This window comes from Pecten maximus, chromosome 7, assembly GCF_902652985.1.
Source record: "Pecten maximus chromosome 7, xPecMax1.1, whole genome shotgun sequence".
NCBI lineage: Eukaryota > Metazoa > Mollusca > Bivalvia > Pectinida > Pectinidae > Pecten > Pecten maximus.
In genome coordinates, this window is record NC_047021.1 from 30,541,924 (window position 1) to 30,567,886 (window position 25,963).

General features: G+C 36.5%; 1 protein-coding gene across 1 annotated transcript in view; it reads right to left on the bottom strand.

Moving 5' to 3' along the window:
- The window catches only part of LOC117330546, a 60,983-nt gene extending 36,586 nt beyond the window's left edge, over positions 1 to 24,397 (bottom strand). The window contains exons 1-3 of the mRNA XM_033888936.1: positions 23,616 to 24,397; positions 18,773 to 18,821; positions 7,913 to 8,010 (exon numbers count right to left, since the gene is read on the bottom strand). Coding sequence (XP_033744827.1) covers positions 7,913 to 8,010; positions 18,773 to 18,821; positions 23,616 to 23,813 — 345 coding nt within the window. The 5' untranslated portion in view covers positions 23,814 to 24,397. The remainder of the gene's footprint in view (positions 1 to 7,912; positions 8,011 to 18,772; positions 18,822 to 23,615) is intronic.
- Positions 24,398 to 25,963: the final 1,566 nt, after the last annotated feature.

The window sequence follows — 25,963 nt, forward strand, 5'->3', positions numbered from 1 at the left end:
GTGTGACACCACAGAACAGTGTGACACAACAGAACAGTGTGACATCACACACCAGTGATACCACAGAACAGTGTGACATCACACAACAGCATGACACCACACACCAGTGTGACACCAAAGAACAGTGTGACACCACACAACAGTGTGACACCAAAGAACAGTGTGACATCACACAACAGTGTGACACCACACAACAGTGTAACACCACACAACAGCATGACACCACACAACAGTGTGACATCACACAACAGTGTGACACAACACAACAGTGTGACACCACACAACAGTGTGACATCACAGAACTGTGTGACACCACACAACAGTGTGACACTTCACAACTGTGTGACACCAAACAACAGTGTGACACCACACAACAATGTGGCATCACAGAACAGTGATACCGTAGAACAGTGTGACATCACACAACAGTGTGACACCACAGAACAGTGTGACACCACACAACAATGTGACACCTCAGAACAGTGTGACACCACACAACAGTGTGACATCACAGAACAGTGTGACGCCACACAACAGTGTGACATCACACAACAGTGTGAAGCCACACAACAGTGTGACACCACACAACATAGTGACATCACAGAACAGTGTGACGCCACACAACAGTGTGACATCACACAACAGTGACATCACACAACAGTGTGACACCACACAAGTGTGACACCACAGAAAAGAGTGACAACACATAACAGTGTGACATCACACAAGAGTGTGACATCACACAACAGTGTAAAACAACACAACAGTGTGACACCACACAACAGTGTGATACCACAGTACAGTGTAACATCAAAGAACAGTGTGACACCACACAACAGTGTGACACCACGGAACAGTGTGACACCACACAACAGTGTGACATCACACAACAGAGTGACACAACACAACAGTGTGACACCACACAACAGTGTGACATCACAGAACTGTGTGACACTACACAACAGTGTGACACTACACAACTGTGTGACACCACAGAACAGTGTGACATCACAGAACTGTGTGGCACCACATAACCGTGTGGCATCACAGAACAGTGATACCGTAGAACAGTGTGACATCACACAACAGTGTGACACCACAGAACAGTGTGACACCACACAACAATGTGACACCTCAGAACAGTGTGACACCACACAACTGTGTGACATCTCAGAACAGTGTGACATCACAGAACAGTGTGACATCACACAACGGTCTGATACCACAGAACAGTGTGACACCACAGAACAGTGTGACATCACAGAACAGTGTGACATCACACAACAGTGTGACACCACAGAACAGTGTGACACCACAGAACTGTGACACCACACAACAGTTGACACCACACAACAGTGTGACACCACAGAACAGTGTGACACCACACAACAGTGTGACACCACACAACAGTGCGACACCACACAACAGTGTGACACCACAGAAAAGAGTGACACCACATAACAGTGTGACATCACACAACAGTGTGACATCACACAACAGTGTGACATCACAGACCAACAGTGTGACGCCACACAACAGTGTGACATCACACAACAGTGTGACACCACACAACATAGTGACATTACAGAACAGTGTGAAGCCACACAACAGTGTGACATCACACAACAGTGACATCACACAACAGTGTGACACCACACAACAGTGTGACACCACACAACAGTGTGACACCAAGGAACAGTGTGACAACAAGGAACAGTGTGACACCAAAGAACAGTGTGACACCACACAACACTGTGACACCACACAACACTGTGACACCACACAACACTGTGACACCACACAACAGACATTTAACAGTATCTTTTAGGTATAGACTAAAGTTAAAATCTGAAAGAAACACAATTGTGAGTGACTATAAATAAAATAGCACAATTGTCGTGAATGATCGATATATGAGATAGAACAATACTTGGGGCCATCTCATAATTTTCACTGTAAGGATTGTGTACAATATGTTTAAAAGGCAGAGGTGTACAGCAGCCCACAGTAGAGCAGTGTATCAAGCTGAGGGGCATGGGATTGACCCCCAATGGAGCATCCTTGATAGTCTGGGAGTTGTGTTCACTTTCACTAAGCGTGAGGCAAAAAAGGCCTAATCAGTGGAGTATTGAGGAGAGTTAAAGCGAATGTAACCCCTGGAGTATTGAGGAGAGAGAAAGTGAAGGTTACCCCTGGAGTATTGAGGAGAGAGAAAGTGAAGGTTACCCCTGGAGTATTGAGGAGAGAGAAAGTGAACGTAACCCCTGGAGTATTGAGGAGAGAGAAAGTGAACGTAACCCCTGGAGTATTGAGGAGAGAGAAAGTGAACGTAACCCCTGGAGTATTGAGGAGAGAGAAAGTGAACGTAACCCCTGGAGTATTGAGGAGAGAGAAAGTAAACGCAACCCCGGGAGAATTGAGGAGAAAGAAAGTGAACGTAACCCCTGGAGTATTGAGGAGAGAGAAAGTGAAGGTTACCCCGGGAGTATAAAGGATACGGTGGAGTCAAACTTTTTCTATTCCCAATATAGAAACAATCACTTGTGTTATTTCATTTAAGATTTGCTTTTATTTACACAATATTAAATGAATGTTTGGTATACTCCCTTATGTAGCTACCCATTTGATATACCAGTATTTTTATTGTGCCTTAAATAATCTCAAGTAGCCTTTAAAAAGTCATACCTGTATATAACTTTTTATGATGTATGTTTTGCAAACTCATAGTGATTCAGCACAAAACACGTATGACACCACAGAACAGTGTGACACCACACAACAGTATGACACCACACAACAGTGACATCACACAACAGTGTGACACAACAGAACAGTGTGACACCACATAACACTGTGACATTACAGAACAGTGTGACACCACACAACAGTGTGACACCACAGAACTGTGACACCACAGCACAGTGTGACACCACACAACAGTGACATCACAGAACAGTGTGACACCACACAACAGTGTGACATCACATAACAGTGTGACACCACACAACAGTGTGACACAACAGAACAGTGTGACACCACACAACACTGTGACATTACAGAACAGTGTGACACCACACAACAGTGTGACACCACAGCACAGTGTGACACCACACAACAGTGGGACATCACAGAACAGTGTGACACCACACAACAGTGTGACACCACACAACAGTGTGACACCACACAACAGTGACACCACAGCACAGTGTGACACCACACACCAGTGTGACACCACACAACAGTGACACCACACAACAGTGTGACACCACACAACAGTGTGACATCACAGAACAGTGTGACACCACACAACTGTGTGACACCACAGAACAGTGTGACACAACAGAACAGTGTGACATCACACACCAGTGATACCACAGAACAGTGTGACATCACACAACAGCATGACACCACACACCAGTGTGACACCAAAGAACAGTGTGACACCACACAACAGTGTGACACCAAAGAACAGTGTGACATCACACAACAGCATGACACCACAGAACAGTGTGACACCAAAGAACAGTGTGACACCACACAACAGAGTGACACCACAGAACAATGTAACACCAAAGAACAGTGTGACATCACACAACAGTGACACCACAGAACAGTGTGACACCAAAGAACAGTGTGACACCACACAACAGTGTGACATCATACAACAGTGTGACATCATACAACAGTGTGACACAACACAACAGTGTGACATCACACAACAGTGTGACACCACACAACAGTGTGACATCACAGAACTGTGTGACACCACAGAACTGTGTGACACCACAGAACTTTGTGACACATCACAAGTGTGACACCACACAACAGTGTGACACCACACAACAATGTGACACCACACAACAGTGTGACACCACACAACAGTGACACCACAGCACAGTGTGACATCACACACCAGTGTGACACCACACACCAGTGACACCACACAACCGTGTGACATCACAGAACAGTGTGACACCACACAACAGTGTGACACCACACAACAGTGACACCACAGCACAGTGTGACATCACACACCAGTGTGACACCACACAACAGTGACACCACACAACCGTGTGACATCACAGAACAGTGTGACACCACACAACAGTGACACCACAGCACAGTGTGACACCACACACCAGTGTGACACCACAGAACAGTGTGACATCACAGAACAGTGACACCACACAACAGTGTGACACCACAGAACAGTGACACCACACAACAGTGTGACACCACAGAACAGTGACACCACACAACAGTGTGACACCACAGAACAGTGTGACATCACAGAACTGTGTGACACCACAGAACTGTGTGACACAACACAACAGTGTGACATCACACACCAGTATGACAACACACACACAACAGTGTGACACCACACAACAGTGTGACACCACAGAAAAGTGTGACACCACACAACAATGTGACACCACACAACAGTGACACCACAGCACAGTGTGACACCACCCACCTGTGTGACAACACACACCAGTGTGACATCACACACCAGTGTGACACCACACAACAGTGTGACACCACATAACAGACATTTAACAGTATCTGTTAGGTTTAGACTAAAGTTAAAATCTGAAAGAAACACAATTGTGAGTGACTATAAATAAAATAGCACAATTCTCATGAATGATCGATATATGAGATAGAACAATACTTGGGGCCATCTCATAATTTTCACTGTAAGGATTGTGTACAATATGTTTAAATGAGGAGGTGTACACCAGCCCACAGCAATATCTAAATCCAAACCTATATGTATTTTTCTTCCAAAGGTTGCAGTTAATGCTTGCCTGACATTTACAATCCAAACATTTATTGTATCCTGACCTGAAAAGTTAGTAGGAAATGTTTGCTAGTACTGGGTGACCCAAATTTTCCAATTGTCACCTATGTTTTATGGTCTGGTAGCCCAATAGGCCACCTGGTAAAAATGTCCACTCTGAGCCCTGTGTATCCCAGTCCCAATAAGAATCAAGTACACCAATTTTCCTAAAATGCTCAAATCAAGGTAAGACCTAGGAGCCCCTTTTTAGTACATGCATAATTCTTTTGAAGGTATCAAATAACCTGCCCATATTCCTAACGGAGTGAAGTGAAATCCGTAAACTATGTCAAGATAAACGGGCTTCTTCTTGATTCAGCACCTTTTGTTTCATAAAACAACATGTTTTGCAACATCCAATCTATCCTTTCTGTATAATTTTATAACCGGATTGTTGTTCACCAGAAGTAATTAAGCATATTAACTATACTATATATTAGAATCCCCAAAAATGTCCTTTTTTATAATTATTGGCAATTCACACTTTTTTAATTCAAATCGTTGGCAAAAACTCCCATTCTCTGAGTGTTAAAAAAAAAAAACAAAAAAAAAACATCCAATCTATACCAGTATTTGATATCAAATTCTTCAGGTAAATCCCCTTTGTATCATGGTAGCTACATGTATGTTTATGATAATCAATAAACTTGTCTTCCATTTTATTAGTGCTTTATTTACGCATGTGTATGTTATGCTGTAAATTGTTAAACACTTGATTAATGAACCATAACACCACAAGGTCCTTTCACGCACCAGCGCTGGCACTAAACCAGAGAAGACATTACAACAGTAAGAAAATTGGCAGAGAATCCATTACAAAAATCACAATTAGCCTATAACAACACTGTATGGGCATAATTCCCCTTGTGTTACTGTTGTCATTATGCTAAATAAAATGCCCAACAGAGTGGAATGGACTATCAACTCTGTACTGTCATTGCTAAGAAAGGTTGTAAAATATATCAAGATACTAGATAAATATTATGATATCTATTTGGTTAAAAAAATCACTTCAGAGCAAATTTCCATTGTATAGCATAAAGTTCCTTAAGTTAAAACTAGGATTGGTAAGTATTACATCGGCAGAACTTTATGGTATCACATTCAGTATCGTACACATTGAGACCGTCTGAGCTGATCTGCTACATACAGGGTGCTCTACCGAAGATTAACAAAACTACACTGCATGGTCAGGAGCACATTTAATGGCAGAATTTGTTTTTAGCATGGTTTAACGAGGATATACTGTCATTGGTACAAAGCTATAGGCTCGCTGCAGACACATTTTTTAAGGAGGTGAGCCAGTTCACCAACAGGAATATTTATGGCAATATATATACATGTATACCAACATAAAAAAAAATCTAAAAAAAGGTTGTAATATTCAAAAGTTGTAGTATTATTGAAATTATGGTTGTTATGAAATATGTTCAAAGCCAGAAGATAATTAACCCATAGTATAAACCCCCAAAGCAACTCCCTTACCTCGTATACTTAGTAGATATATCATAGAATAATCTTATAACTTAGGGTTACTCATGCCTTTGAACACTTGCACCAAAAAATGGCCAAAATGTTTTTTTAAACAGACTTTTTCCGAAACATTCATTCTGACTCCAGGAAGTAACAGTTGACCCCCATATATATAGGAACTCTGAAATCAAATATTAGAACTCTAGTACAAATTATCAACAAGTTCACTAATGCTTTTCTACATTTGCACCAAAAACTTAACATTAAGAAACCAACGCCGACGCCAGGACGACAACATAAGCTCCACCTCTAACAAATTTATCACGTCGCCTGCCGTTTCTATGTTTTTACTAATGTCCTGACAATGTCCTGACGATTTACAACTGTTAAAGAAACATGATGCCAATACACTGCCGTCTAAGTACCGATCCCAAATATTCCTCTAAGTTGTGCTCCACCATTTCCAAATTGGCTTGATGTGCATGACTTCAACCCCTTTAAATAAGGCATACTGAAAAATGTTTTGGTTAATTTAAGGAATGAAATTCGATCATTTCTTTAACATTCATGAGGTCATAACAATATTGGCTTCTAGACATATTCGTTAGCGATTCATGATAAATAAGTCCAGAAAGCCAATGTTATGACCTCATAAATGCTGATAAAATAAATTTCATTCCTTTTATTTATATGATGATTATTTTTTATTTTATTTGTTTAAGCATCTAATAATTAAAAAAATGCATTTTTCTATGTGTTTTACTTGGGAGTGACGTCGGAGAGAGAACAGCCGTTTTCGAAGGAAAGTGTTAGACAGTTCTTGGCAAGGTCTTCACAAACGTCATAACAACAACGCAAACAAAATGTACGTAGTTCCATCTATGACATTTATTCTATGAGATTATGGGGATATGATATTTATGTTTTGAACATAAAGGAGACCGTAACAACATGGGATTTATGTAAATATTACATGGATTGTGTTTATCTAAAAGGACACTTGAAGAAGACAAAATCTGACGGTGGAGATCAAGCTCTAGTCCTGTAGTAATGTCGTCCCTGACATTACAACACACTGTGATGTTGTTATGAAAAATGAATACAATTTTTGCCAATGTTTTCAAGCATACAAATGTAAATATATCAAGATACTAGATAAATATTAAGATATCTATTTGGTTAAAAAAATCACTTCAGAGCAAATTTCCATTGTATAGCATAAAGTTCCTTAAGTTAAAATTAGGGAGTATCCCTCTTACATAGGATTGGTAAGTATGACTTAGCACATTATTTACCGCGTAAATTATTATTTTTCTACTTATTAATTTATTATTGCTGTTCGTATGTTTTTTAATTATTATAAATATATCATACAAATATGAAAAATGTTGATCATATATTCAAACAGAAAAAAAAAACATTTTTCAAAATTCTGAACAGTAATTTTGAAGTTAAGCTCAGAATGAAAAAATATTTTAAAAAGCATTAATCTTATAATCATGTCATTATCTGAACGAGTTACCGGGTTACAAAGGAAGGAGAGGGATATACAGACTTAATTTTAATACAGGATGAATGATGGAACTATGTGGTTACCTGGTACAAAAAAATGGTTGAGATAAGCGGCAACGGGCTCGATTGGTTGGCCTGTTTATACACCGTGATGTCATACTGATTTGAAAAGTTTTCCCAACCTGTAAATACACAAAAGAAAGAAGATTTATTAATATCAATAAAATCAGCTGTGATTAAGAATTTCAAAAAACAAATCTTGTTTATCAAGCCACAACAATACAGTTGTCTCCCTTTTTCAAAATTAAATCTTTTTTTGGTGGCAACACCGGCATTTTGGTGACTCATGAACGGTATACCTACAGGACAATCAATATAATCAGCTAGGATAGGTAGGGTGGAAACATGTATACATAAAACAACTTTAATATAAACTTACTCAAACACAAGTTTTAATAAAATGTAACACACAAGTTCCAGGTCCTGGTGTTTTTAACAAAAGAACTTTGTAATCTGTTTCTTTTACTGACAGAAGGAAACACAGCAATATTGACAATTTCCATGTTAACGTGTTTACAGAATTTAAATGATAACATTTAGTTTTATATTATTTAGTCTTACTAAATATATGTATATAACCTTACGTTAGCTTTGTGATAACATATAGTGTAATCCAAAAGCTTAATTTGATTTTTCAAATACAAATAATATACCTTTTTTCCATTTCCTATTTCTGTTTTCATCAATAAGTATAAGTGATTCTTTTTAGAGTTTCTATCTTGATATAAGAGTTCATTCAAACAAAGGATTGTACAAATTGTATAAACACCTTTCAAAACAAGTTAATGAATTAAATACAGTAGAGACAAAATGAACAAAGCATCTCAAGCGATATGTATCCATCATTGTTTTAAATTGACCAATATGCAACAAAAGATGGTTGTGTATAACCACAATGTTGCTCCAGACGACACGGCTAAATGTCATAACAAGAGATGATAGGCAACTGTGTGCATTCTAAGGAAAATTGGATCATTAATGAAGTCAGTAGATTGAGGATGTCAAAATTCTTTTTATAACATGTGACCTCATTTCTGACCCCAGGTGATTGTATTACAATCTTGTAGAAGATATGATCAATGATTGTTATGAGTAGTGGACTAAGCTTCAGGATAATTGGATCATTAGTAAAGTCTGTAGAGTGATACACAAAACTTATCCCTGTATCATCTGGCTGACTCAATTAAACTGCATCATACAGCTGTTCCATCCTTCAAGGACTGGTCAGTGTTGTAAGGGACATCATACAGCTACTCCATCCTTCTAGAACTGGTCAGTGTTGTCAGGGACATCATACAGCTACTCCATCCTTCTAGGACTTGTCAGTGATGTCAGGGACATCATACAGCTGCTCCATCCTTCTAGGACTGGTCAGTGTTGTCAGGGACATCATACAGCTACTTCATCCTTCTAGGACTGGTCAGTGTTGTTAGGGACATTATACAGATACTCCAGCCTTTTAGGACTGGTCAGTGTTGTCAGGGACATCATACAGCTACTCCATCCTTCTAGGATTGGTCAGTGTTGTTAGAGACACCATACAGCTAATCCATCCTTCTAGGACTGGTCAGTGATGTCAGGGACATCATACAGCTACTCCATCCTTCTAGTACTGGTCAGTGTTGTTAGGGACATCATACAGATACTCCAGCCTTCTAGGACTGGTCAGTGTTGTCAGGGACATCATACACTTTTTAACCATTAATAATGGGTTTTTTTAACAATAGTCTAAAGTAAATCAAATGAAACTTTAATTCATTTTTTTTTTATTTGTTTACATTGTATACTTTGTACCTTGTAAACTTTGTGAAGGTGTTACATACTCCAAGTAACAGGGAAAGTGTTTGATAAAGCGACCTTTTCCAGGTTCACTGTACATGCATAAAATTTCTCAAGCCTATGATAGTTGCTAAGATATAACTGGTTTTGTTTTGTATTGTTTAGTGTCTTATCGACAGCTATAGTCATTAAGACACCAGGCAATGTTACTATAGAACCAAACACCCTACATGTTTTGAAACTCTGACAGATATTCCTGTTTCTATGATAACAACCACAATAATGTATAGTTTTTATTACACCTGTCATGTACTGATTTTTTGTGAGATCTACCCGACACCTGTGGAAGATTTGAAACCTATAATGTACCTATTGTTTATGAGCCACCAAACCATGGTACAACTTCCTGCTTTAGGGCAATTAGTTTTGAACCTGAAATATCTTGAAATAATTGGACAGATAATTGTGTGGTCGTACGTCAAACCCCGGAAATATAAACGTATAGAGGTAATACTGTGTAAGACGACGCGAAGTCGTTGATGAGAATCATACCTGTACACTAGTGATTAAGTATTATACGGTTACTGCTATAACCTCAGTATTATAGTGACGTTTATATAATTCACATCTTCCTCAGATTCTTCCTCCTATATTGTCATGTTGTGTAGAATATAAATTGAGATCTTTGTTGTGTTAATTTTTAAAGGCCTTGGGCTAACTGCATAGTGCTAACACCATTTTTATTTTGTTATAGAAAGTAGCTACATTTTGTATTTAAGGTTACTACTACCAGGTAATAGCCTGCAGTCTGAGTTGGAGATCTTTCCACCAATTAAGTGTTCAATGCAGATAATTGTTAATATGCAAACATAACAATTCATTTATATTAGTCAATTTTTTACAAATATAATCCTTCATGATTTTCATCTATTTCGAGCAGCTACCAGATTTATGCTACATTTTTCTTGGACACTGTGACAGAGGCATGCTTATCAGGGTTTCTTTGTTTGTTTGTTAGCTCGACAGTTTATCACACCATGAACAGCCATAATTATTCTGAGACAGTGTTTCCTTGTAGCAGTTGGTGACTACCTTAACACTGAACCCCGATGTGCCTGTCACATGATATCAAGAGCAATTAGGGTAAAGTCACTTGATCTTGCCCTTTAAAACATAAACATGATACCTTTTCTTATTTTACACTATATAAAAAGTAGACAATAGAATTAAATGCTATTTGAAACACATCCTCCAAAACATTTTGATGGAGAGGATTGTTTCTGAAAAAGACAGCGCTTACACACAACAAGTAATACAAATGGCAGTTACCATATATACTTATATACTTAAAGACTTTCTTTGGCAACAAATATTAGGGACACTGGAGGATGAACACTGGTTCGAGAGATGAAATAATTTAATGTAGGCATAATAAAACAGTAATTGTATGCCCTTATCAATTTGCAGCATGGACTGCAATGCAGCATATGCTGGAATCATGCTGCTTTTATGCTGGCATCATGCTGCTAGTTCACAGCATGATTGCAGCATGTGCTGCATAGCAGCATGGTACCATGCTTCTGTACAGCATGTACTGCAACCATGCTTTGTATGAGTATTTCTGGAAATAGCACTTTCATTGTCCCCCATGACATAAACCATTTCCCAAGGCTTCGCTTAGGAAATAGTTTATGTCTCGGGGGACAATAAAAGTGTGATTTCCCTCACACCCATACAATAACTGTACACTAGTACACAACAGCAAAGACTGGCCCATTTCTTTGTTTTCCAAGGACACAAAAAGTCAGAGAATTATAGGGAGTGTTCAACCAGTCACCTCGGATCCTCGGATCCTCGATTGAGGTGTGACCGACACTCTAACAGACTGAGCTATCGCGGCTTATCAGGGGAAATATGGTTTTGACCGTCCCTGTAATATGTACTGGTGTTTACACTGTGTGTCGCTAAGATAAGGTGACATATATATCTATGTACAACAAACACATTTAACACTCATCGTAGGGTCATTAAATCAAACCTCATGATAGTTGATTCAATATCTTTAGACATAACATCCAGGAACTGGACTCTATAGAACATATTTGTTTGATGATTCACTCTATATCTAGAGTACAGTTTAAGTTACAAAAATGACAATTCTGACTTGTATATATACAATAACACATACTACTATATATGTGAACTCCAGTTGAAACTCTACATCCTGCGATGGATACTTTGACACACAAGTACATCTTGCACATTACAATGCAATATCGAGGTAAACTTATTGTGAATGGCTATGGTATATCCTTGGCTGACCAATCAAAACACAGCAGGAAGATATTCTCTCTGCAAATCAACAGTGCAACACACAGATATGTAAATGTTGAGGAATTCTAATATAGTTAGACGAATGATCAGATAAAATCTGAACCCATTCATACTAAATCTTACAACGTAATAACCCAGGTTTACTTTGTCTGTTTGGTACATCATGATTTGTATTTTGTCTTTTGTGTTTATGTCAGTATACCTAGCTATTATTGTCATGAATACCATTTTATATCATTTTATACAGAATTTATATAGGCCTTGCCTATTATTTAATCCCATTGACTGTAATCATCTTTGTCAATAAAATGTGTTGAAATGAAATGAATACCATTTCTTAAATATTTATGTATGATTAATTGTTTACCTTATTTGTGTGTGTGTGGTTTTGTGGGTGGGTGTGTGGGTGTGTGAGTGGGTGGGTGTGTGGGTATGTGTTTACGAATTTTCTGTTTCTGTTTACAGGTACATGGTTGATAGGTATAAAATTAATATAGTCATTATATTATCCATAATCCTAAAGGTTTAACAACAATCATGTACCATATTTGTGTTGCATCGATCATGTCATTGTAAAATTTAAAAAAATAAATAAATAATGTTTTTTTTCTATTTTTTAAATCTGAACTCATTCATCTGTTGACTTACTTTAATAGCTTTACATATATAGACAGTGTCTTAAATATCTTCAGCAAATATTTGGTACTCACCGAGTAACTGTTGAAGTTGATAGCACAGCTCAATATTTTTCCTACTATCATCTATAAAACTTCCATTACTCTGGAAAAACCAATTGCTTGGTACATTTATATAACTCCTGAACAGTTTAATTTTAGTAAATTACAAGATCTTTAGGAAAAAGCAATTCCTATATAGAACTAAACAGAGAGTGATAATGGTAAAATAGAACTGTAACACAATCTTCTGATCTTTGTAATTTTCAACTGGTTACAACATTAAGTGAAACTCATAAGAAACTAGAAAATGTCTGTAAGACATAAATGCCCTGCTGCCATTTGACACCCTGAAACACAGTTTGGTGAGGATCACATCAGCAGTTCCTGAGATTAGCTAGTTACGATTGCATCAGGACGGGACGGGACAAACGGACTTGGGTAAAATTATATGCCCCCCATTTCATGGCAGGGGCTTGAAAATATGTATTTCACTGGAGAACAGAATTTTATGTGGATAAATGTGGTCTGCAATTATATATAGTGTTTCATAAAACATGAAACCTCCCAAGCTGCTTACCTACTGTTACAAGAGCTGCCATGTTCTGAAATTGTTTGATCAATATAGAAATTTAAAAGATTCCATAAACAGCATGTTGGTCGATTCCAGTAATTACATGGGGTTTTATGGTGTATGGTATGAGAAATGGATCTTATTTAATCAAACAATATATAGAATTGACAAGAGAATGCAATACGATCGAGATACACTACATAATATATTACAATAGTAAATGATATACAGGATATAACTAAATAGTTTTCAATCAACAAGAATGACAGAATATAAATACATACAGTATGTATTAAGCATCTTTATGATCCCCTACGAGTTTATCTTCATTTGATTTTCATCAAATCTGCTCAGTAACTTCAACAATCATATGTAAAATGTGAATTAATTATAACGTGAATCAACCCCGCACATGCCAAGTTATATCTTAAAAATCTTATCACGATAAACAGAAGGCATGGATTGTTAACCAAATCCTGAGAATTTCATGTTTAACCACCTTTCTTATATTTTCGTCTAACAGACTTGTGTTAACTAAGTCTTAATCCTCCTGGAACCAAGCAATGAAACAAAGCATCTTTTTGAACTCTGCAGGACGTTGGTTCTTGGAGAATTTCTCCTTAGGGAGAATTTTCTCTTCTGATTTTAAGTCTTAACACTGTAAGTCGTAGATGATGTTGTGGTTTTACCAAATCATTGTCTTTGCATTTGCAGCAGCGACCAGTTTGTCTGATCGACTTAAAGCTTCAATCTGATCGATGCGTGGCTTTGATCACCAGACTGCCATTCTTTAAAACAAACCAGTTTACACACGTAGAGAGTGTTACACCAGATTACAGATTCCCCGTAATTAATAGAGCCAAATAGACCCCTTTTGGCCCCGCCCCTCAGACCCCTGGGGGGTCAGCCCCACCATTTGTACAATTTTGAGTCCCAACCCCATAGGGATGCTTCTGCCCAAATTTGGTCAAATTCTGATCTGTGGTTATGAAGAAGAAGTTAATTGTTGATGGACGGACGGACGACAGACGGACAGAGATTATTTACAAAACCATGACAATCAGTCAAACATGCTGTTCAATTAAAGTTTGTTTCCTTGTTGGTAATGTCAAAAATTATAACACAATTACCAGTAATTCATAAACAAAATTAATAACACAATTACTGGTAATTCATAAAGAAATATTATAACACAATTACCGGTAATTCATACATCTACAAATGTATGTAGATTTTTAGTGTTTTTCTAATTTTTGTTTACTTCTAGATTTTATCATATATCATGTATTTTTGTTGGTTTTGTAAATCAGCAACTAATGGAAATCAAAAGAAATGTAAATTTTACAAAATTCAAAATATATTAAAGTTCACATAAATGCTCAATTTATTGTATACCATATTTATTTTAAAAGCTTTTGAAGATTAATTGTTATCATTGTACTATACACATTGCACTCTTAAATCCCAAGTGCTTTATTTGATTTTTTTTTTTTTCCAATGATGACTAATACAAGTTCACAAAATCAATACTTGTAATGTCACAGGTAACTGTGTCCAAACATGATACTCTCATCCAATAAATGCCATTCAGTCAATTCGAGTAAATGTATGTACAGTGTACATTTTATAGTTTCAAAAAAAATTCATATCTTTGGTATTTGGAAACTACTTTTTGTGACATTTCAAGTCTCTTGATCCTTGGTAACCTTGTTTGCTATTAAGATATTGTGGAGGTCGGATCTTGTCAATCTCATATAAAACCTAGCTTCATATATAAACACATCTACCTGGCTGTAATCACTTAACCCACCCCTGACTTAAGTCAAGAATGATCCATGATTATATTCAGGTGAAAAATATACATGTATGTCCAGTTTTCAGAAAAATGACTGTCAAGTTGAATAAATGAATTTCAAAAATACCTTGCAATGTTAATTATGTTTTATTTCCACTAATTTTCGTAATTTAGGAGATACATGTATTGATATTCCACAACTTATTATAATCGTACCTATAATAGTTACCTAACGATTCACAATTACACACAAAAATAGCCTTTTTCATAAAATATTCAATGTAAAAAAAAATGTTTCACATGTTTTTTTCCCATTACACAGTATATTTTGGTGAGGAAATGCCATAAATCCTATGTGTTTTAGTTAAAAATTATGTGTTAATTAGCTATCTCTGTATGGGCTGATCACAGGATAAAGATGGTACAGAACACGAAACTATATAGACAGGTTTGTCTGGCTAAAAATATATACCGGAGGCAGTGGAGAATCTAACGCGAGTACAAGGAAGCGGTTTTATTTGCGCTGAGGTATTAGACAGAAATAACATAGTTTCCCTTTCAGCTGGACAGCATCTGAAGCAGGAAGCCAAGAAGATGCTTTGTAATATGCAGTCTTACAGTCTTAATTAAATAAGAAGATAGCTAGAACCGAGAAGCACCTGATGACACTTGACTGAGGCCAAATGAACCTAATGTTGAATTCCTTTTCTGCTTCATAATATTTGGTACAAATACTTATGTTGGTCAAGATTATACATGCCAGGAATTTCCAGCAGTAACTGACCACACCTTTTTTGCTCAATTTTTAGGAGATATTTCTCCTAAACTGAAGTCCATGTGGGTCAGATTTCTAGCGACAGGACCAGGTCAAATCCGATCTGGTACATTTTTACTTCAGGTTGAGAAGTCAGGTTCGTCTACTAGCTTTACTGTGTTGTTTTTTTCATTACAATATACACTTTGTATATATATCAAAGGTCAAGGTCATAAATCTGACCAATAAAAATTAAAACGGCATAGAAGTGAACTATATATGGTATATTATGATCACTTGTACCTATTTTTGTCAATATTCACATATTAGATTACTGGTAATTCATAAAGAAATATTATAACACAATTATCGGTAATTCATACATCTATGTAGATTTTTAGTGTTTTTCTAATTTTTGTTTACTTCTAGATTTTATCATATATCATGTATTTTTGTTGGTTTTGTAAATCAGCAACTAATGGAAATCAAAAGAAATGTAAATTTTACAAAATTCAAAATATATTAAAGTTCACATAAATGCTCAATTTATTGTATACCGTATTTATTTTAAAAGCTTTTGAAGATTGTTGTCATTGTACTATACACATTGCACTCTTAAATCCCAGGTGCTTTATTTGATTTTTTTTTTTTTCCAATGATGACTAATAAAAGTTCACAAAATCAATACTTGTAATGTCACAGGTAACTGTGTCCAAACATGATACTCTCATCCAATAAATGCTATTCACAGTCAATTCAAGTACATGTATGTACAGTGTACATTTTATAGTTTCAAAAAAAATTGATATCTTTGGTATTTGGAAACTACTTTTTTGTAACATTTCAAGTCTCTTGATCCTTGGTAACCTTGTTTGCTAAGATATTGTGGAGGATCTTGTCAATCTCATATAAAACCTAGCTTCATATATAAACACATCTACCTGGCTGTAATCACTTAACCCACCCCTGACTTAAGTCAATAATGATCCATGATTATATTCAGGTGAAAAATATACATGTATGTCCAGTTTTCAGAAAAATGACTGTCAAGTTGAATAAATGAATTTCAAAAATACCTTGCAATGTTTTATTTCCACTAATTTTCGTAATTTAGGAGATACATGTATTGATATTCCACAACTTATTATAATCGTACCTATAATAGTTACCTAACGATTCACAATTACACACAAAAATAGCCTTTTTCATAAAATATTCAATGTAAAAAAAAATGTTTCACAAGTTTTTTTCCCATTACACAGTATATTTTGGTGAGGAAATGCCATAAATCCTATGTGTTTTAGTTAAAAATTATGTGTTAATTAGCTATCTCTGTATGGGTGATAACAGGATAAAGATGGTACAGAACACGAAACTATATAGACAGGTTTGTCTGGCTAAAAATATATACCGGAGGCAGTGGAGAATCTAACGCGAGTACAAGGAAGCGGTTTCATTTGCACTGAGGTATTAGACAGAAATAACATGGTTTCCCTTTCAGCTGGACAGCATCTGAAGCAGGAAGCCAAGAAGATGCTTTGTAATATGCAGTCTTACAGTCTTAATCAAATAAGAAGATAGCTAGAACCGAGAAGCACCTGATGACACTTGACTGAGGCCAAATGAACCTAATGTTGAATTCCTTTTCTGCTTCGTAATATTTGGTACAAATACTTATGTTGGTCAAGATTACATGCCAGGAATTTCCAGCAGTAACTGACCACACCTTTTTTGCTCAATTTTTAGGAGATATTTCTCCTAAACTGAAGTCCATGTGGGTCAGATTTCTAGCGACAGGACCAGGTCAAATCCGATCTGGTACATTTTTACTTCAGGTTGAGAAGTCAGGTTCGTCTACTAGCTTTACTGTGTTGTTTTTTTCATTACAATATACACTTTGTATATATATCAAAGGTCAAGGTCACAAATCTGACCAATAAAAATTAAAACGGCATAGAAGTGAACTATATATGGTATATTATGATCACTTGTACCTATGTTTGTCAATATTCCCATATTAGATTTTCAGTCTGGAATAAAGTGTTTCTGGGCCGAGATTCTTTCATTGGATATACTACCCCAATGCACACCCAAATCTTTAAAGGATACTATCAGTGCTAAATGAAGTTTTATTTCATTCACAAGAATAAATTAAAACAGATCCATATCTTGTGTCAGTCCTATCCTTTTTTCCAAGGGACGTAACATTTTCAGTTAAATATAAAACCCTGACTCCACTTTGCCCAAGGAATGGGCAAGGATACTCCATAACATGTTAAAAAGTACTACAAAAATTCCACAGAAGTGGATGTGTCACCTGAGCTGAAAATATGGTAATTACAAGTTACAAATTTTCTATTTTTAGTAACAGTGACCTTGACCTTTGACCTCTGAACCTGAACACTTGTGGTAAGGAAGACCTGCATGAAGTTTGAGTTTGATAGGCCGAAGGGAAATTGAGTTATTTCACGGGGAAAAAAATCTATTTTTAATAACTGACTTTGACCTTTGACTGTTGGACCTGAAAAGCAATCCCAAGCAAGCACTTGTGATAAGAAAGATTTACATGAAGTTTGATCGGCCTAAAGGAACTTGAGGTATTGCCAGCAACTTCTGGGCTGACGCTGATGCCAATAAAGTGATGCCTATATTCTGCTTGCTTTTTTTGCAGGCAACACAAAAAAGCACTGGTTTATTTCTTGGGGAGCAGAAAAACGAGCCTGTCCTTGCTACCGTGCTTGTGTCTTTGGACATATGACACTTTACCCTATTTGCTCTGGATGCCATGTGACAAGCTTCCTATATATTGTTCAGTGAGGTAGTCACCAACTACTACAATGAGAACCTGTCTCAAAATGACCCTGGCTGTAAAAATCCAGCAAAAAAACAAACAGTACTAAAAAGTCTTTTCAAAATCATAACCTAATAGGTTTTGTTAATAACTTTGTTTTCACTACATTATATAATGACCTACCTTTTAATCTTGTGTAATAACAGGAAAATGCTGCATTGTCAGCTGCCACCTGTTAAAACAGAGAAAACATTTTTAGGTCTCCACCAATAAAAGACAAATTAAGATTCATAGCAAACTATATTTGACAGAAATTAGTTCAAAGCTGAGGGTAAAATATCAACAAACAAAATTAAAATTTGAGATTGAGGTTTAAATACTAAAAATAAACAAAGGGAGATAATTTTTTTTTTAAATCTTCATTTAACATGCTGCTTAAGGAGACACACCTACATATCCTGATTATAAAGCCTATCAATTATCTAAGTTATCAATGGAAAATGTAAGAAGATATCTCTGGACAAATATGAGTATACATCAGAGGGACGGACATCAGGTCATATAATACTCCCATAGCCAGGCGTGCCAGAGTATACATCAGAGGGACGGACATCAGGTCATAATACTCCCATAGCCAGGCGTGCCAGTCATATGAAAATACTAATCAGGATTCAAATCTTTATGATTTAAGGTAACACAGCAGAAAGGCAAAAACCAACACCACTCCTCAGGCCTCTGGGGGTTCAGCTCCACCTTTTGTATAAATTTGAATCCCAGCTTCCTAGGGATGTTACCACTGAAATATCAATGTCATACATTGCCCAGTTTAAGGGGTCAGCCCCATCATTTATAAAAATTTGAATCCCAGCTACATAGGGATGCTTCCTACCAAATTTGTTTAAATTCAGATCAGTGGTTAAGAAGAAGTCAGTTGTTGTAGTTCCCCTAATTGTTGAAAAATAACACCAAAACAGAATTCAATCTAAAATATTGTTTCATTTCATATGCTTTATGTACATTTTTCTTAAATCTGCTGTCTTGAACAATGACTTAATCTTATAATAAATACAGAATTTGGTTGCATTGATGCAGTACATCTGTACACTCATTATCATACCTATGATATATATCTTGGATAAAAGTATTTCAATTGCATAAAATTAAAAAATGTAATTATGTAATTTTTATCCTGTTAGTGTAATTTACTATCCGCAAGTCACAGCAATTATAACCCTGATTACTACTGTACACTACCTAAGTCTACTTAATAAGTAGGCCTGAATGGTGAATGTGGAAATGTGCTATAATGTCCCATGTTAATTGAGCAGGACAATACTGAATAATATTCAGGAAGATGGTCCATATAATTCCAATTTCCTGAAATTTTATATCGATATTTGCAAGATAAATTCTGCAAATTAGTTTAAACTGACCAAAATAATATAAACACACAAAAACTTAGTAATAATGAAACCAGTCAGATGTAATTAATGGTGGATAATCAACATAACAGTTCTCTACACAGTATGGTAACACCTGATCGATTAAATACACAGTATGGTTACACACCTGGGCCCAGTTGTTCAAAAGGTGACTAGCTTAATCACTCGATTAGTGAAAATTTAATTTCTCATTTATAGCAAAACCTGTGAGTATATCATCATTAAATAAAGCCAGTTTGAAGTGATTAAGAATTTCAGAGTTTCATAAAGTTTGATTGGTTGACTACACAGTATGGTTACACACCTGATTGGTTAACTACAAAGTATGGTTACACACCTGATTTATTAACAACACAGTTTGGTTACACAGTATGGTTACACACCTGATTGGTTAACTACACAGTATGGTTACACACCTGATTGGTTAACTACACAGTATGGTTACACACCTGATTGGTTAACTACACAGTATGGTTACACACCTGATTGGTTAACTACACAGTATGGTTACACACCTGATTGGTTGACTACACAGTATGGTTACACACCTGATTGGTTAACTACACAGTATGGTTACACACCTGATTGGTTAACTACACAGTATGGTTACACACCTGATTGGTTGACTACACAGTATGGTTACACACCTGATTGGCTAACTACACAGTATGGTTACACACCTGATTGGTTCCCTACACAGTATGGTTACACACCTGATTGGTTAACTACACAGCATGGTTACACACCTGATTAGTTAACTACACAGTATGGTTACACAGTATGGTTACACGCCTGATTGGTGACTACACAGTATGGTTACACACCTGATTGGTTAACTACACAGTATGGTTACACACCAGATTGGTTGACTACACAGTATGGTTACACACCTGATTGGTTGACTACACAGTATGGTTACACACCTGATTGGTTGACTACACAGTATGGTTACACACCTGATTGGTTGACTACACAGCATGGTTACACACCTGATTGGTTGACTACACAGTATGGTTACACACCTGATTGGTAAACTACACAGTATGGTTACACACCTGATTGGTTAACTACACAGTATGGTTACACACCTGATTGGCTAACTACACAGTATGGTTACACACCTGATTGGTTAACTACACAGTATGGTTACACACCTGATTGGTTAACTACACAGTATGGTTACACGCCTGATTGGTTGACTACACAGTATGGTTACACACCTGATTGGTTGACTACACAGTATGGTTACACACCTGATTGGTTAACTACACAGTATGGTTACACACCTGATTGGTTGACTACAAAGTATGGTTACACACCTGATTGGTTAACTACACAGTATGGTTACACACCTGATTGGTTAACTACACAGTATGGTTACACAGTATGGTTACACACCTGATTGGTTAACTACACAGTATGGTTACACACCTGATTGGTTAACTACACAGTATGGTTACACACCTGATTGGTTAACTGCACAGTATGGTTACACACCTGATTGGTTAACTACACAGTATGGTTACACACCTGATTGGTTATAACTACACACACAGTATGGTTACACACCTGATTGGTTATAACTACACAGTATGGTTAGTTTTTTTGGTTACACACCTGATTGGTTGACTACACAGTATGGTTACACAATATGGTTACACACCTGATTGGTTGACTACACAGTATGGTTACACGCCTGATTGGTTAACTACACAGTATGGTTACACACCAGATCAGTTCCCTACACAGTATGGTTACACAGGAACTTGCCAAATATTGCTTTCATTTGAACATATTAGCAAAATATCCTCGTAAAAAATGATCATTATAAACAACATACAACTAAATACTTAATTACAAAATATAGATAAATGAATACAACAAAACATTGATAAAATTCAGATCAGCAAAGTTGACAATGTTCGAGGAATACGGAAAAAGCAAACCAGCAGCAAAATCACAGTTCACGTGAGAATTTGAGTCTATTCCTTTTTCTACTCTTGCTAAGTTCCAATGAATCAGTTCTTTTCTTATGGAAATTCTGGGGTTTTGCCGATTCAAGTCCCTTTTACGTTACTTTTAGGCATTCAGAATCTGTCTGTGTTTTGGTAGGACCATACTTTCGGCATTCATCCATTTTATTTATGTTGACTGATAATCATCCCCCCCCCCCCCCCCCCCTTGCATTGTTGGAGTAATTTATATAGAAACTTGGTCCATCAGACCCAGATATTATTTTTATACATTAATACACATTTTCCACCAGTTTTTGATTCGCGATAATTTGTTAGGTATATTAAGTCTGAAAACTGTAAAGAGGTCAAATTAAAACGTAAATGTTTATATACATATTTCATTGGGAGTATGGGGTTTTAATTAATGCTTTCATTACAAAAGCTAACTTGAGGCGACCAAGAATTACCATTGTGTTGTACATGTACATCCGTATACTCACCAGACCTTGTCGTCATTGCAATGCTTTCGGAAATCTCAGATGTAAATATACATACCAAAGGTAAAATGTTGTGGAGTGAAAAGAGAAAGTGGAGGATCTTTTTTTCATGAACATACGAATAAATAATACGCAAAGGAACATGATTTGTTTATCTAAATATTTTTGGGTGTTTGACATTTTGATTCCTACCAGGCTGACCTTTTTAGCCAAAAAAGTATGATCAGATTTTCACTCAGTCAGCCAGCTAGGCTACCAGACTTTCAAACCACTAGCCAATTAAGCTGGAGAATCTACAAGTCCCGGACTAACAGGCTACCGTTAAGTTTGCAAGCCCTGGAAACCACAATATGTATTCAAACCTTGAACACTGAATTGGAACCAAAACTACAGTATTATAGTAGAACCGCAGATATTTATTGGAACTACAAGTAACGCATGGGAACCAAAGATAAAATATTAGAACCATAAAAACTGTAAGGAAACCATAGAAACATTTACTGTATTTGAACCACAAATATCTATTGGAACCACAAATATCTATTGGAACTACAAATATTATTGGAACCACAAATATTATTGGAACCACAAATATCTATTGGAACCACAAATAACCACAAATATCTATTGGAACCACAAATATTATATTGGAACCACAAATATCTATTGGAACCACAAATATTATTGGAACCACAAGTATCTATTGGAACCACAAATATTATTGGAACCACAAGTATCTATTGGAACCATAAATATTATTGGAACCACAAATATCTATTGGAACCACAAATATTATTGGAACCACAAGTATCTATTGGAAACACAAATATCTATTGGAACCACAAATATTTTTTGGAACCACAAGTAACACGTACATTGGAACCACAGATTTACTAGAACCATATATATTGTAAGGAAACCACAGATACATTTATTGTATTGGAACCACAAATATGCATTGGAACCACAAGTACACATGACTGACATGTAGCATATTGGAACCACAACCATTTAATTGGGACCAATTAAAGCTATTGTATTGGGACCACAAATAATGTATTAAAACTACCAGAGATGTACGGAACCATCAATATTGAATTGGAACCATAATATATTGGAACCACAAACTTACATCTGAACACTTGTATCCGGGGTGACATACTCCACTTTGTTCAGGCCGGGCGCACACCTCACATGTATTATCCATCTGTACTTCTGATGGTGTGCACGGGGGATTTTCGAGCAGTTTCCCTCTCACCGCCATAAGCTCCAGGGACAAGAAACACGTGCAAAGCCCTGCATATAATACCAATTTCATCACCTCCATCATTCGTCTTCAACATATCGATCCAACAGTGGCAAACGATCATATATGTATATATCCACACATTTTGTCAACACGTGTACGCGTATGTAGTCTGCTAGAGTTAGCATGACACGAATGTGCACATGTTCAACTTTCACTTTGACAGTGAACGTGTGCTCGTGTACCGACTCCCTACATAGCGTATATATAGGCTAAAGTACGACCCTAAACACCGATTCGTGTTGTTTTTGTTATCGATGGGCGTCTATCTCCAAAACAAATGTAGAAATAATATTTCCCCGTACGTGTGTATCACAGCGAACGAAACGCTTCCTCATAGCGTCACAGACTGTTCTTACTGTCGTCGTCTCGTAAACAAATCTACTGTGCAACAATGACGCGTACGGTTGTGCAATATTACAAATTTTATGCAGTACAAAAAGACGAAACGACCTACAGACAGTGACCTACTTTGCACTAAATTGAGCACATAGGTCCAATCATTTCCATCTATACACGCCGCTGGTACAACACATAACAATATATAGAAGGCCTATAGATACATACTCGGTTCATTAACGGTACACGCCTCGCGATCGGTAGCCGTGATCGCTATTGCGTTGACAGTTGACAGTGGTCACCGCAGTCGTGGATGAGCTTCAGATTACTCTCCCCTAGAACGTGAGTTCGAGTCGCGCTAGCGGCAGGGGACGATGTCTGTTGTATATATGGGTGCGTTGGTTTTCCCTCGTGGGTTTTTCCTCCAACATTCGAAATTCCCTCAGCGGCGTCGTTTAAATAAAAAGCTGATGTTGCTTGTTAACCATACAAACGACGATAATTAAAGTTTTTATTTTTTATTTTCAATTTTTGGCATATCACAGCATTTTTCTAATATTTTGTTTTAAGTTAAAATAAATAAAAAGAAGCTAATTGATAGGCCTACATTCTAATTGAAATGACCAGTACACTGCGAAGATAGACTGATAGTAGATAAGACAGACATTTTGCCTCACACGTAGATGAAATATTAAGTTACATATTCACCTAAGAAGAACTCATAAGTTAGCACGAAACAGTTATTCATTCATATGGGGTCCTTTTTAAGAATGAAGGAAAATGACCACAACAAAAAAGAAGGGGGCAGAAAAAAACGCTTTCAGAGAATACAAAACAGGATACATTTGTAAATATGATAGAAGTGAAAAGATTCAAATTAATTTAAATGATAAAACAACTTACATAATTAATTGCATCAGCATTTATTTATCTTTCTATTAGTTAAATGATTTTATCAGCATTATACAAGGAAAAAATCTCTTCAAATCAAAGATTTGGGGAAGTATTTTTTGGCTTCTAGGTATAACATCAAGAAAATGAATAAGGAAAATCTCATATCTGACCACTTCTGAAGCATGATAAATTATATTTACCTTAGGTTCTAACTGAACAATATACCAACTGGTGTAGTATGTAATTAAACAAACAAAAAACAGAAAGTTCTTACAGGTATTTCATAGCCATTTGTGTATGTTCTACACGTACTGGAAATACTTATTTTGGTAAGAAGAGTTTACGATATGCGAAAACTGTAAAATGGCTATGTCCATGATTCTAAACCAAGAAAATCTTCTCTTATTTTTTTTTCTTCACATTTTTGTCCGATTTACAGATGCATTTGCCTGTAAAGCAGTCATATGTAAAATGGAATAAAATTAAAGTTATAAACATTCTTAAAATTTCACTATTTCCTTGAAAATTACGTATCCTATTGAGCGCAAGGAGAAATTTTGAAATTAACTCTTTCTAGATGCAAGCTGCCCGTGGCCTCTGGTGCTGAGTAACACTGGACAGGAGCCAACGAGAGAGCAGCCATATAGTAGAAAAGGAGAAAAAAGTATTATATAAAATATACTCTCACTTTGATAAAGATATGAAATACCCCTAAAATAACGTTTATTTGGTGTCATGATTTAATAAGATTAGTAAAATTTCTTTTTCCTATTTAAAAAGAAAGAAAGAAAGAAAAGAAGAAAAAAACATCTCCTTTTTTTCGATGTTATTGGAGAGTCAATGTTTCCACATTCAGTAAACATTTTAGAGCGAGTGTGTTTTCTCTAGTTCTGTGCAGTATTAGCAGACAAAGCTTAATTCGATAAGTAGCCTCGATAATT